The 13,642-nt window shown below is 40.3% G+C and overlaps 1 protein-coding gene across 1 annotated transcript in view; it reads left to right on the plus strand.

The window, feature by feature from the left end:
* LOC126334901 (transcription elongation regulator 1) overlaps positions 1 to 13,642 on the plus strand; it is a 236,362-nt gene that overhangs the window by 57,672 nt on the left and 165,048 nt on the right. The window contains exons 4-5 of the mRNA XM_049997613.1: positions 2,134 to 2,478; positions 12,845 to 12,994. Coding sequence (XP_049853570.1) covers positions 2,134 to 2,478; positions 12,845 to 12,994 — 495 coding nt within the window. The remainder of the gene's footprint in view (positions 1 to 2,133; positions 2,479 to 12,844; positions 12,995 to 13,642) is intronic.

The raw sequence follows: 13,642 nt of genomic DNA on the forward strand, positions 1-13,642 counted from the left end.
CTAACAGATGTGCAGTCAACCAGCTGCCACAATGAACTGAATAAAGGAAACACAGTTTCCTGTCAGAGGGCGTTCAAGGACAAGGCAATGACTCACTCCCCACACTCCGTGTATCTGCCTGCCAAACCAGTAAGAAGTAGTGGATCAATTCTTGAAACTTTCCTATCACACCTCGTACACCACTGTAACACGTGATCACTATCATTGTCAGCTCGTGGTAGTCTGAGTTTTTTTTCTCTGCTTTCTTGTACCTGTTACTTACCAAAATATAGTCTGGTAACTACTTCTTACTTATTTAATCAAAAACTTGGTACTAGAAAATTAAGTTCTAGAGGATAATGGAATGTAGTCAAATAAAATTGGGTGATGCTGAGGGAATTAGACTAGGAAATGGGACACTTAAAGTAGTAAAGGAGTTTTGCTATTTAGGAAGTAAAATAACAGATGATGGTCGAAGTAGAGAGGGTATAAAATGTAGACTGGCAATGGCAAGGAAAGCGTTTCTGAAGAAGAGAAATTTGTTAACATCGAGTATAGATTTATGTATCAGGAAGTCGTTTCTGAAAGTATTTGTATGGAGTGTAGCCATGTATGGAAGTGAAACATTGACGATAAATAGTTTGGACAAGAAGAGAATAGAAGCTTTAGAAATGTGGTGCTACAGAAGAATGCTGAAGATTAGGTGGATAGATCACATAACTAATGAGGAGGTGCTGAGTAGGATTGGGGAGAAGGGAAATTTGTGGCACAACTTGACTAGAAGAAGGGATCGGTTGGAAGGACATGTTTTAAGGCATCAAGGGATCACAAATTTAGCATTGGAGGGCAGCGTGGAGGGTAAAAATCGTAGAGGGAGACCAAGAGATGAATACACTAAGCAGATTCAGAAGGATGGAGGTTGCAGTAGGTACTGGGAGATGAAGCAGCTTGCACAGGACAGAGTAGCGTGGAGGGCTGCATCAAACCAGTCTCAGTATTGAAGACCACAACAACAACAGAATGATCATATTATGAGCAAGAATGCAGCGGAAGTAGAGTAGTGGAGCAATATCAGAAACTAAAAAGCAGAAAATAAAATACAACATTGTCTCGTACTTCCTTTCCTCAGTTAATTGATGGAGACAATAGAAATCCATTATCCCATGGTTACCGAATGACTGCCCCAGCAACGGAAGCTTCATTGGCATTAAAGTTTCTATCACATTGATTCCATATTGTATCCACTACTTTTGTTTACCTTAATATGCTGTTACATTTTGGTATCGCTTGAACAGAAGGTGAGTGCTATGAAAGTTGCCTAGCTAGTTGTTACATATGTTTGCTAATGTGTGATAAAGATCTTAATCATTTACATAACTGTATGGTACTTTATGAGCTTATTAATGGACTTTTCTCCTCTTTGTTACCCAGATGACAGTACTTTGTAAAGAGAAGTACATATAACCTTGTGAAGAGCATGTTATGTGCTTTCAGGTACATAAGATGCAGAATTTTTTTCTGACAGATTATAGTTAAAATTTTTTTTTTTTTTTAAGAAAGTACTGTCATTAAGTTTTATAAAAATACTCTTGAATGCCTAGTCAGAATTTTGTTACTAACAAAGGCTTCAAGATTCAGCAGCTCTGTGTATCTTAACATTTTTTAAACTGTATAGTAAATTTTGGATTATTAAGTTATCAGTAAATTTTCGAATTATATTCTCATCTGGCTCAGCCAACACCACATTTGAACTGCAGAATACTGCCAAACTTCCACAAAGTCATTGTTTTACATTGAACACTTCATTCCTATATGAGACTTCTCTTCACATACTACATTTGACATATCCAAAAAGTGAGGTGCTTTGCAAGTCTTAGATAATTAAGAAGTACCTTGTCAGAATTTCATATGTTTTAGTTGTGTACAGTTTCAACGGTATATCCTGACACGAACTAGCTGAAGTACGTGGTTGTACTGAATTGCACACTTCGTAAAGATCACTCATAGAGCTTGCTTTCCGACTGAACCTGCACTCCTATCGCACCCTCTTTCGCCAAATGTGTGTACATGAAATCTAATGTCGGTAATCTGATGTGTTACCCTTTCTCTCTTATATAACTGTTTTCTTCAGTACCTTTTTTGTGTGTTAATCAGCCTCCTCCACCTCACATGATGGGTCACATGGGAATGCCACCACCTGGTCCTTACGGTCCACCACCACCAGTTGGATGTCCGCCGCCACAGCAGGGTGGTGGTGCTGGTCCACAGCAGGGTCCACCACCGCAGGGTGGACCAGGGCAACAGCCTCAGCAACAGCAGCAGCAACCGCCACCACAGCAGCCGCAACAGCAGCAGCAGCCACAACAGCAACAGCAGCAGCCTCAACAGCAGCAAGGTCCCCCACAGCAGCCTCCTCAACAACAGCAACAGCAGCAGCAACAGCAAGGCCCTCCACCTGGTCATGGTGGACCTATGCCCTCTCCCATGAATCCTCCTCCTGTAAGTGTCCACATTCTTACTTTATAGAAATGGTTCTATGAACATGCAAATTATTAAACAAACCATGGAAAGTCCAGGTTGCATATCGACAATAATGGAAAGGATAGAGCCTTAGTCACTGTAAAGATGACATATTGAGTTGTACCCTGGCATGACAAAAAGCTTCCAAGCAAGCGTGTCACACACACATGACCACTATCTCAGGCTGCTCAGGCCAGACTGAAACTGAAATGCATCGAGCAATAATCTGTAATGCTGCAGGGAAGGGTGAGGGACAGCAGGGTAAAGGTGAGGGAAGAGAAAACAGTGCTACCTGGTGTAGCATTCAGGTACTAGAGGTGGCAGACAAGGCTACCCGGTGAAGCATCAAGAGGCTGTGAGGGAGGGAGGGAATGGACAGCGAAGGGAAAAAGATTGGTGGATGCACTGGCAGAGTGCAGTGCACAGTAAGGATGGGGACATGAGTTGGGAGAACAGAGGTGGTGGAAACATTTAGAATACAACTCCCATCTGTGCTGTTCAGAAAATCTTGTTGTGGAGAGGAGGATCCAGATGGCTTGAGTTGTGAAGTGGCCATTGAAATCAAATGTTTAATATTCAGCTGCATGTTGTGCAACAATATGGTCCATTTTGCTCTTGGCCACAGTTTGGTGGTGGCAGTTCATCCTGGTGGATAGTTGGTTGGTAGTCATACCAACATGAAAAGCTGAGTAATGATTACAGCAGAGCTGGTACATGACATGTCTGCTTTCACAGGTGTCCTGGCATCGGTTGGGGTAGGATAAGTTTGTTGGACTTGTCAAAGACTTATTGTCTTTCTCCCAGTCACTGCAATGGAAGCACTTGTTTCAGGGCTTATACGACGTGGGAAAACCAGGAGAAAACCGGTAAAAACCTGGGAATTTTTCATTGTTTTTTCAGTTATATTTTTGTGATTTTGAACGGTAAGAACCAATACTCCAACAAAGTATGCTATTGTATCCCACTTCTGCAGAATAATACTGCAGCAACAAAACATGAACAAGAGAAAAAAAGAAAATAGACCTTAAGTTGCAAAGGAAATGCACCATATACAACAACAAAACACGGTGCTCCTACAAGCGTCTGTCAACAGCAAAGTGTGTCAAAGGCTTTAGGAAGACAATGCAATGCCTCCTAACAACAAATTGGCTCCGATGAGCGTGACGTGACAGCTTTTTACATTAGATTTGTTTGAGCAGTTGTGGGTGGGTTCTTGTGCATGTGCAGTTGAGTTGCGTATGAGTATTACCTTCTTCCACTTTTGGCAACAGATGTGACTGGGTGCCACTATCTAATATTGCCCGGTTCGGCAATATTGTAGATCCGGGGGTGATGCACAGAGCAGTCTGAGTTGTAGTGGGGAGGTGGGTAGTCTCCACATGACCTGCGTTTATGTTTAGTGATTTTGCTGTTTCCTGTTCGGTTATTGCTATCACATTAATTGAAAACAAAAGCAGAATTCTATGGTTGGGAGCTATTGAATGAATTAAAATACATTCATATAATTACGGAAGGCTAAAATATGTTATTAGTTTCAGTTTTTATTGTAGTTCCACCTTTCTGACAGTCAAGTATTAATCGCCTTGCAGAACAAGGAAGTTATTTTTGTCGATTTGCTAAAGATATGTGGCTTTTATTAATCTTTTCCACTGAGACAGTCAATTTATTTGAAACGAAGTGTTTAATTTCACACTGTTGGCTACTTTCAACTGTTTGCTGCTGTTAAAGTGCATGTTTTCCATATTCTAGCTCGTAAGGCATTATGCCATAATAAAGAACCAAACATGAGACAATGCAGTTCTGGTAATCAAGAAAATTTACATCTGAATCTGGAGATATGAATGTGCACTTTAAGCCAAATTATGCATTTCAGAATGGTTCACGAAACTTTGATGCTCTTGAAGTATCCTGTGATTTCTTGTTTCTTTTTTGACACAATGCAAGATTATGTAATGTTTTACACGTACCAACGTATGGGCTTCTTGCGTCATTGTAGTAGCGCAAGCACAGTGACTCCTGTTATCTGGAGCTCTCTGGCAACTGCTGAAACGAGCCAGTTTCTAACAGGTTGAGGGAAAATATTGCGAATGGTGGTTTGAATAGCGTTACTTTCAAAAAAAATTCCCTTTTACGCAAGATGAACTATGTGCGAGAATGTACGATGAATTTCTTAAATCACTGGGCGTTTGACTCTCATTTAAAAATCTCCTCTTTGAGGACAACCATCTAGAAGAATTTCAAGCCCAGAAGATCAGACATTTACGTCTTTATTAAAAATTTTACTGGCGCATTTGTGTGACGTATCTTAAAGTGTAACATGTACAAAAAGAATCAACATAATATGTGGTAGCTTAGCTTCTCTTGTAGCTTATCAATCTTAGACAAATATTATATTTGGAAGCTTTGTTTTTCTTGTAGCAACACTAGGTATATTAATGTAAACAATTGACTTTTCTTATTAGTGTGTTCGCGCTACTTAAGAGTGATCTTGCTATTGGCTGACTACATAAAGTGCCCTATGCTGTCATCAGCTGTCAAGATCATGTGACATGAGCTATGACTGGCTTACAAAAGCACGTCGCAAGCGAAAATTGGTGGTATTTGAATTGATACCTTTGTAACACAAAAATATGTAGCGTACATGTTGCCACACTTCAAAGATCTTTCCAAAAAGTGTGTTCCCCCTCCGCGAGTTTCGTTTTCTAAAGTGCCGAGAAATTCTATGTCGCTGTATAAAACCATAAACATTCAAAGGTATACTGTCACTTAACACGGAAAAAGTGTATTTTAACCCAGGAGAAAGTGTATTTTCAACCAGGAAATCTGGTAAAAAATTTTGGGAATTATTTTTCCTTGTCCATGTATACACCCTTCCCCCTGTCTTTGCTACCAGTCTCTCCAACCAAAGCCAGCCTGATTGAGCAGTGCTTCTCGCAGTTCATACCTCCACCCAACCATGATCTCCCCCCTCCCCCCCCCCCTCCATTTAACCACCATCTGGGCACCTTTCAGGAATTACTTACATCTGACTCCTTCGTACCATCCTTCCCATGTCCCTTCCTAAGAACACTAATCTTTCACCACAGCCTTAAAAAAAAAAAAGAAAGGATCCTAACCTAATGTGATCTACTTTTTGGAGGAGGTTCCATCACTGTCATCATGAATCACAGTGCGTACCTGACGGAAGGCTGCTGCCATTTGTCTGACTCCTTCACCTATAAACTCTGCCAAAGTGATCCCATTCCAGAAAGCCATTGTAATCTCCAGTTCTTGCTTAAGGCCTTAGGCCCTTCCCAAAATGTCTCCCATGAATCCATTTCCCTCATCATCCCTGTGACTTGCCACTCACCCTCCTCCTACATGCTCCCCAAAATCCACAAACCCAGCAATCCTGGATGCCCCATTGTAACTGCTTATTGAGCTCCCACTGAAAGAATTTCAGCCCTCACTGATCAATACCTCCAACATATTGCCCAAATCCATCCTTCCACATCAAAGATGCAACCATTTTCTTCACAGGCTCTCCATTGTCCCTACCCATTTACCTCTTGGATCCCAACTCATCACTGCTGATGCCACTTCCCAATATGCCAACATCCATCATACCCTGTTCTTGCTACTATTGAACACTACTTCTCCAATTCTGCTTCAGACTCTACACCCACTACCTCATTCCTCACACACTTTAATAGCTATTTACTAACCCACAGCTGCTTTTCATTTGAAGGAAAGGTATCCAAACAAATCCGCTGTAGTCATGGGCAACTGCATGGCACCATCCAATGCCGGCTGTTGATGGGCCATCTACAGGAAACCTTCTTAGCCACCCCAAACCCCTTATCTAGTTCAGGTTCATTGATGCTGGCTTCATGACCTGGACTGAGGTCCAAGACATCCTACCTTCATTCTTCACAACCTCAACACCTTCTCTGCCAGCAATTTCACTTGGTCCTTCTCAACCCAACATACCACTTTTCTGGACCTTGACTACCCCCTCTGAGGGCTCCATCCACACCTCTGTCCACATTAAACACACACCAATAACCAACAGTACCTGCATTTCGATAGTTGCCATCCCTTCCACGTCACAAAATCCTTCCTATAAAGCCTAGCCACCTGGGGATGGTGTTTATGCAGTGACATGCCCATTATGCTGACAGTCATACAAAGGCCTTCACAGTCAGGCACTATCACTGAAACCTTGTCTGCAGACACATTTCCTGTGCCATATCCTCAAACACCCCAAATCCTCCTCCTCCTCCCCCCCCCCCCCATCCCCCTCACAAAAAAAGTGGCTACAAAGGAATGCCGCCCCTCCCCAATCACCCAATACCACCCTGGACTGGTACAAGTGAATCACATCCTCTTCATCTGTCATCATGCCCTGATATCACATATATCCTACCCAATATCCTTCCCACATATCCTAAAGCAGTTTTCTGTTGCCCACCCCAACCTCATCAACATCCTAGTCCATCTGAATGCCATTCACTACCTAACCCCTTGCCACAGTGATCATATCCTTGTGGATGACCCAGGTGCACGACCTGCCCAATCTACCAATCCAGTACTCCCTATTCCACTCTTGTCAACAGGCTGTCCTACCCACTGAGGCTGGACCACCTGTCGAAGGAGCCATTTGCTGCAATCATTACTCAGCATTTTTCATTGGTATGGCTACCAACCAGTTAACTACAAAGTAGACCATCTCACTGTCCAACCCATCCCATTATCACCAGCTTTTCTCAACTGCTCAGATGGGAGTTACGCGTTACGCTTGCAACACATTTTTCTGCTCTCAAAATCATCCCGGCCTCAACTTGTGGTGATCTATCATGTTAGAACACGTGAGGCAATACTGACCCTACAACTTATCTTAGAAGAAAGATTAAGGAAAGGCGAACCTACGTTTCTAGCATTTGTAGACTTAGAGAAAGCTTTTGACAATGTAGACTGGAATACTCTCTTTCAAATTCTAAAGGTGGCAGGGGTAAAATATAGGGAGCGAAAGGCTATTTACAATTTTTACAGAAACCAGATGGCAGTTGAGGGGTATGAAAGAGAAGCAGTGGTAGGAAAGGGAGTGAGACAGGGTGGTAGCCTATCCCTGATGTTATTCAATCTGTGTATTGAGCAAGCAATAAAGGAAACAAATGAAAAGTTCGGAGCAGGTATTAAAATCCATGGAGAAGAAATAAAAATGCTGAGGTTCGTCGATGACATTGTAATTCTGTCAGAGACAACAAAGGACTTGGAAGAGCAGATGAGCGGGATGGACAGTGTCTTGAAAGGAGGGTATAAGATGAACATCAACAAAAGCAAAACGAGGATAATGGAATGTAGTCGAATTAAGTTGGGTGATGCTGAGGAAATTAGATTAGGAAATGAGAGACTTAAAGTAGTAAAGGAGTTTTGCTATTTGGGGGCAAAATAACTGATGACAGTCGAAGTAGAGAACTGATAGAGGTACTCAGGGTACCCTCCGCCACTGTCAGGTGGCTTGCGGAGTATGGACGTAGATGTAGATGTAAAATGTAGACTGGCAATGGAAGGGAAAGCGTTTCTGAAGAAGAAAAATTTGTTAACGTCGAGTATAAATTTAAATGTTAGGAAGTCGTTTCTGAAAGTACTTGTATGGAGTGTAGCCATGTATGGAAGTGAAATGTGGACGATAAATAGTTTGGACAAGAAGAGAATAGAAGCTTTCGAAATGTGGTGCTACAAAAGAATGCTGAAAATTAGATGGGTAGATCACATAACTAATGAGGTGGTATTGAATATAATTGGGGAGAAGAGGAGCTTGTGGCACAACTTGACTAGAAGAAGGGATCGGTTGGTAGGACATGTTCTGAGACATCGAGGAATCACCAATTTAGTACTGGAGGGCAGTGTGGAGGATAAAAATTGTAGAGGGAGACCAAGAGATGAATACACTAAAAAGATTCAGAAGGATGTAGGCTGCACTAGGTACTGGGAGATGAAGCAGCTTGCACAGGACAGAGTAGCATGGAGAGCTGCATCAAACCAGTCTCAGGACTGAAGACAACAACAACAACAACAACAACAACAGGTCTGAGCAGCCAGAGATAGTGGTTTGTGTGTGTGTGTGTGTGTGTGTGTGTGTGTGTGTGTGCGTGTGTGCGCGCGTGCGTGCGCCTGCTCCTTTTCGATGAAGGCTGTGGTTGAAAGCACTTGATGTGTAACGCTTTTTCTCATTGTGTATGTCTGCAGCTCAACATGTCATCTCTACAGTGAATAGCAATCTATCCTTCCCATTATTACTCAAATTATTAGACAGATTTCTCTCCTTCGTGAGAGCACTGAGACTGCCATTTCCTGTACATTAATTTGCTTTTTCACAAATTGAACATAGAAGTGTGAATGAATTACAGCCTTGTTTGGGATTAATAAATTTTGAGAACACTGTCAACAAAACCTGTATTAGTAGCCCTAGAGAAATAAAATGTCGATTAAACATAAGTCAGTATGTTGAAGAGTATATATCACATTTACCTTATTATAAGACAACCTTGAATATAGGATTGTCTATTTCTTCTGAAAAGCTTCCCTGAGACATTTTTTATTTGTTACATACTGTGACTAATCAAATTTCCAAAATGTTTTCTGTAAACGTATCACAACATCTGCAAGGAAAAAAATTAACTTTACACATTGTAAAAAGCTGTGGTGTTTTCTTAAGTAGATTATATGACATGATAAACCAAGAACCGTGCCAAGTGCAGAGCCAGTGTTGTTCTGCATCACAATGTAAGCCCCATCATTTACACCATCATCACACACCAACTCAAACCTCATTTGAAGGTGTAGCCACATGTAGTTAGAAAATTCCTCTTTATTTCTAGCACATCCATTCAGATGACCTCCAGGTTAATAGAGAGCATTCATTGCGTGTACGGCTGGTGACACCTTATTCATTATTCAACTGATTCTACATGTTAAGTCATTTTTGTGACATCAAATTTTCTTCCTGCTGCACAATTTTTGTTGACCTGTGCTTTGTGCACAACCATTAATTTAAAATGAATGTCATTTGTCTGTGTGAATCAGTTGTGAGATGCAAACCTGTAGATCCATGTTTCTCAACAAAATCAGGGCTATTATTTCCACCCATTATCAATCACCATAATTTACTGTTCGTGCAGTATTAACCAACTGAATAATAATGTATTATCTTTGGTTCGCCAGTGCTGAATATGCAGAAAACAGACTGCTTACAGCTGAAAGAGTGCTTCATGATTTGTACCAGTCTTAAAAATCAACAATGCTGCTATTATACTATTGTTGAATCTCATGTTTTATGTATTGTGCTGCATTTAGTGTGTTCTGTGCAAACATATTTATGTTAAAATAAATTTGTATTGAAGATGTGTGTTTTGTTGCTGAGTATTTGTTCATTTGTAAAGTCAGTTCAGTCCAAAGTATATTTAGATTCAGGTGAACCGTGGTTCAAATGTGGTAGATGGATGCATTTTCATGGTTGATAGTACTACAAAATGTACTGCCCAATCATAGCTACTCTCTTCACATTCTGCCAATCTGGTACCACTACATCCCATCCTAGCTTACTGATATCGTCAAATCTGTGTGTGACCTCAGCTCCCAAACCTTCATTAGGAATGTAAGACGACCCTTATATTATGCCTTTACACAATGTAAATATACTGACCTCAGCAACCAAAGCTTTATCTGTGGTTGTAAGATGACCCCGTGTTTTTCGAATGACAGTTTTGCAAAATAGTCTTCTTCTAATTGGGTGAGTATGGTCTATATGTTTGTGACCTACATGCTCTTGACGTGATTAGTAATTAAGTGTAGGATTCACCCTGCAGTATTCGTAAGGTACATTCCTTAACTGTAGTGTTGTAGGCTGTCGTCTATGTATTTGTGTGTAGTGTTGTGGGAACACTGCAAAAATGAGAATTTCCTGCCCATGTCAGAATCAGTTGGTGGCTGCCTCTGTACATTTAGGTAATAACTATTGAAGTTTCTGTATACAAGGTGTAACTAAATTACCTTTACAGGTGTTAAGGACTTTTATTGAGGAGCAAGACAGTAAAGTTCATCATAGAAACTCGTGTCTGGAACTGTACTGTTTTCCCGCTCCATGCATAATTCCACAAGACATGTTCAAATCCCTCTCGCCTTAGTCAGTGCCACTGACGAGAGTGTTACCCACTTCATTCACTGATCAGCTGACATCTCATGACCACTACAGGTTTGTTTGAAAGCCATTAAGTTCAGTTTATCTGTCCAATGAGGTTGGTAGTTGCTGTTGTGGTTCAGGGTTTCATTTATACTCCACTACTAGTTGTGCTTGTGGTCTTTATTCATACTGTTCTACTGTACATCAGTAATCATTCACTACAGTACAGAATTCAAGGTGTATGTACATTTTATTTTTTGTCTGGTGCTGTTGACCATGGTGAATGACACATTTGTGGAGCATGTCACCCTAATGTTAATGTACGGTGAAACTTGGTGCAGTCATTTGTATGCAGAGTGTTTCCCACACTTTGCATTCCCTCTTTGTTACAGTCTACCAGCAGCCCTTAGAGACGGGTACATTCGTCACCGTGTACTTAGATTCCTTGACAGCGTACTGCATGGGCTCTTGGAGGATGGGAAACATCATGTTTGTCAAAGCATGTGGTTTCAGCACAAGGACACACCATGTCATTTTTCACATATAGTCAGAGATCGTCTGGACCAACGATTTGAGCAACAGTGGGTAGGTCATGGTGGCTTGATCACTTGGCTAGCATGTTCTCCCTATTTGAATCTGTTAGACATATGTCCAAGGAAGATCTACTGCCATAGGTTATGGCTGTGGCAGATTCTGGAGGACCAGTGATTGGTGATACTGTGTATTTGAACTTGATGCAAAGGTACCACTTGTGTGTTGACATCATGGTCGTCACATCAACCTGTTCTTGAAAGTGGACCCATATGATGAGCAGCATGTAGCAAGATAACTGTGTGTGTTCAGACACAGGTTCCTGTACTAAAATTAACCATTGTGATCCCCACTACAAGTCCTCAAAGTGTTAAAAGGAATTTAGTTACTCTGTATATGTAGATGGTATTTATTCTTTCATAACAATTTTGTTTGTAATTCTGCACTCAGAGATACGGCAATGGTGTCAGTCTTCTAAGCAAAGAAAGTAGGAATTTTATTCTGGAAAAGAAACAGGTGCTCATAGTTCGTGGAAAATATGTTCGTTAGAGTGGAGCACGACATACGAAAATCTATTGACCTTTTTCGTCATGAAACACTGGTTTTTGTGTTGGGTGCATAAGGTGTAGCAAACGCTTCCAACTATGTATGTCAGTGATTCATGTGGAATAAAACATTCAGTAAAACACAGATATGGAAGTCCAGACAGAAACAATAGCAGCAGTATTATGAGGTAAGATGATGATTCATAACATATTAAAGGAATAAATCGGCCTGTAAAGGTAAAAGAAAAAGAAGAAAAATCTATTTGTAAAATTTTTCGGAACTGTAGTGGTTCCATATAACCACCCAAAAGTTCACGGAAACACGCTTTCATTCCTGGATATGTTTTTTCATCTCTCCTCTGACTTACCTATGTGACACAGTGACACGTTTGACTGCTTCCGCAGCCTGAGACATGTTCTGAGGAGCAATCTGGGATGACATTCTAGAGTCAGTTTTTACTCGTAACTGACTTTCCTGTAATTTCTGAAACACATTGGACTGGTTATTTTAGTTTTAAACTGTAATCCTTGTTCATTAGGGTCATTATTTAGTATCAATTATTATTACCAACTGTATCACCTGCTTCCTCGTATATTAATGTCTTATCTATTTCATACTCTTTTCAGCAACCATCAAATTTCCCGGCTGAAGCTGTTTGGCTGCTTTTTCTTCTTTTTTGAAAGTGAAATGAAAACCATTCTTTTACAAATATATAGCAAATGAAAACCATTCTTTTACAAATATATAGCAAATGAAAACCATTCTTTTACAAATATATAGTTATTGTTGCTCTGTTTCACAGTTTAGTGACTTTGGTAGAAATTATATATCTTGAAAGTAGTAGTTGTTTATTTACTTTACATGTTTAAAGTTTATAAATGGCTGGTGCTCTGTTGCCCCGTGTCAAATGTAAAAAATACAGTGATGAGTTATATATCATTTTTTGCCTTACATCACCTTTCCAAACTGAAGTAATATTATGTTCGTGTAACTGCATTATTTTGATATGGTTTGTCGATTTTGGTTTAGTGCTGGGCTTTATTACATTGTATTTGTATTATTACTGATTATCGATAAGTGAGGTAGTTTATTGCTGGTTTTCAGAATGTGATGCCCGGTATGGATCTTAGTGGAGACATCTGGGTTGAAACAAAAACTGGTGAAGGCAAGTCTTACTTTTATAATGCTCGGACGAGAGAGACAACATGGACCAAGCCCGAGGGCCCTAATGTCAAAGTCATCACACAAGAACAGGTAAAACACTTCCTTTGCTGGTGTTTGTTTTTATGTAGAAAAACTTGTCTGAAGGTTACCATTAATTTATCTGATGAATATTTTTTCACAGCACTCTATACAGTTCCCTTACCTCTTCATTTCTTTCTTTCTTACCATTGTTTGACTTTTTTTGCAATTAGGATTTGATGAGGGTGTACATGATCACCTTGAAGAAGGCAGCAATTAATTTTTTAAGAATTCATAGAAACTAAAACAACCTTTGCTCACAAGTTTCTTCATTTGATTCAATTGTGGGCTTTGAGCAATATCATCTTTATCAGATTCATCTGTCTCCGTAAACTTAACCAGGTGCAAAAGTATGAAACTGGAATTTGTTTGCAATAAGTATACATCTGTTTTTTGAAACTATAAACAATATTCTATTCAAAATAACCTCTGTTGCAATTTATACATTTCTCCTACCTCTCCGGCAGGCTATATATATCACACACACACACACACACACACACACACACACACACACACACACACACACAGGGAAAAGGTTTCTAGCCAGGCCTAGAGAAAGATGGAGTGATAGACTTTGTGGGCATTTGCTATAGATTAATATTAAAAGATGATTTGTGGGAGAGTGCAAGAAGTAGATGACAGCAGAGGAGGCATATT

Source organism: Schistocerca gregaria, chromosome 1, assembly GCF_023897955.1.
Source record: "Schistocerca gregaria isolate iqSchGreg1 chromosome 1, iqSchGreg1.2, whole genome shotgun sequence".
In the NCBI taxonomy this organism is placed as follows: Eukaryota; Metazoa; Arthropoda; class Insecta; order Orthoptera; family Acrididae; genus Schistocerca; species Schistocerca gregaria.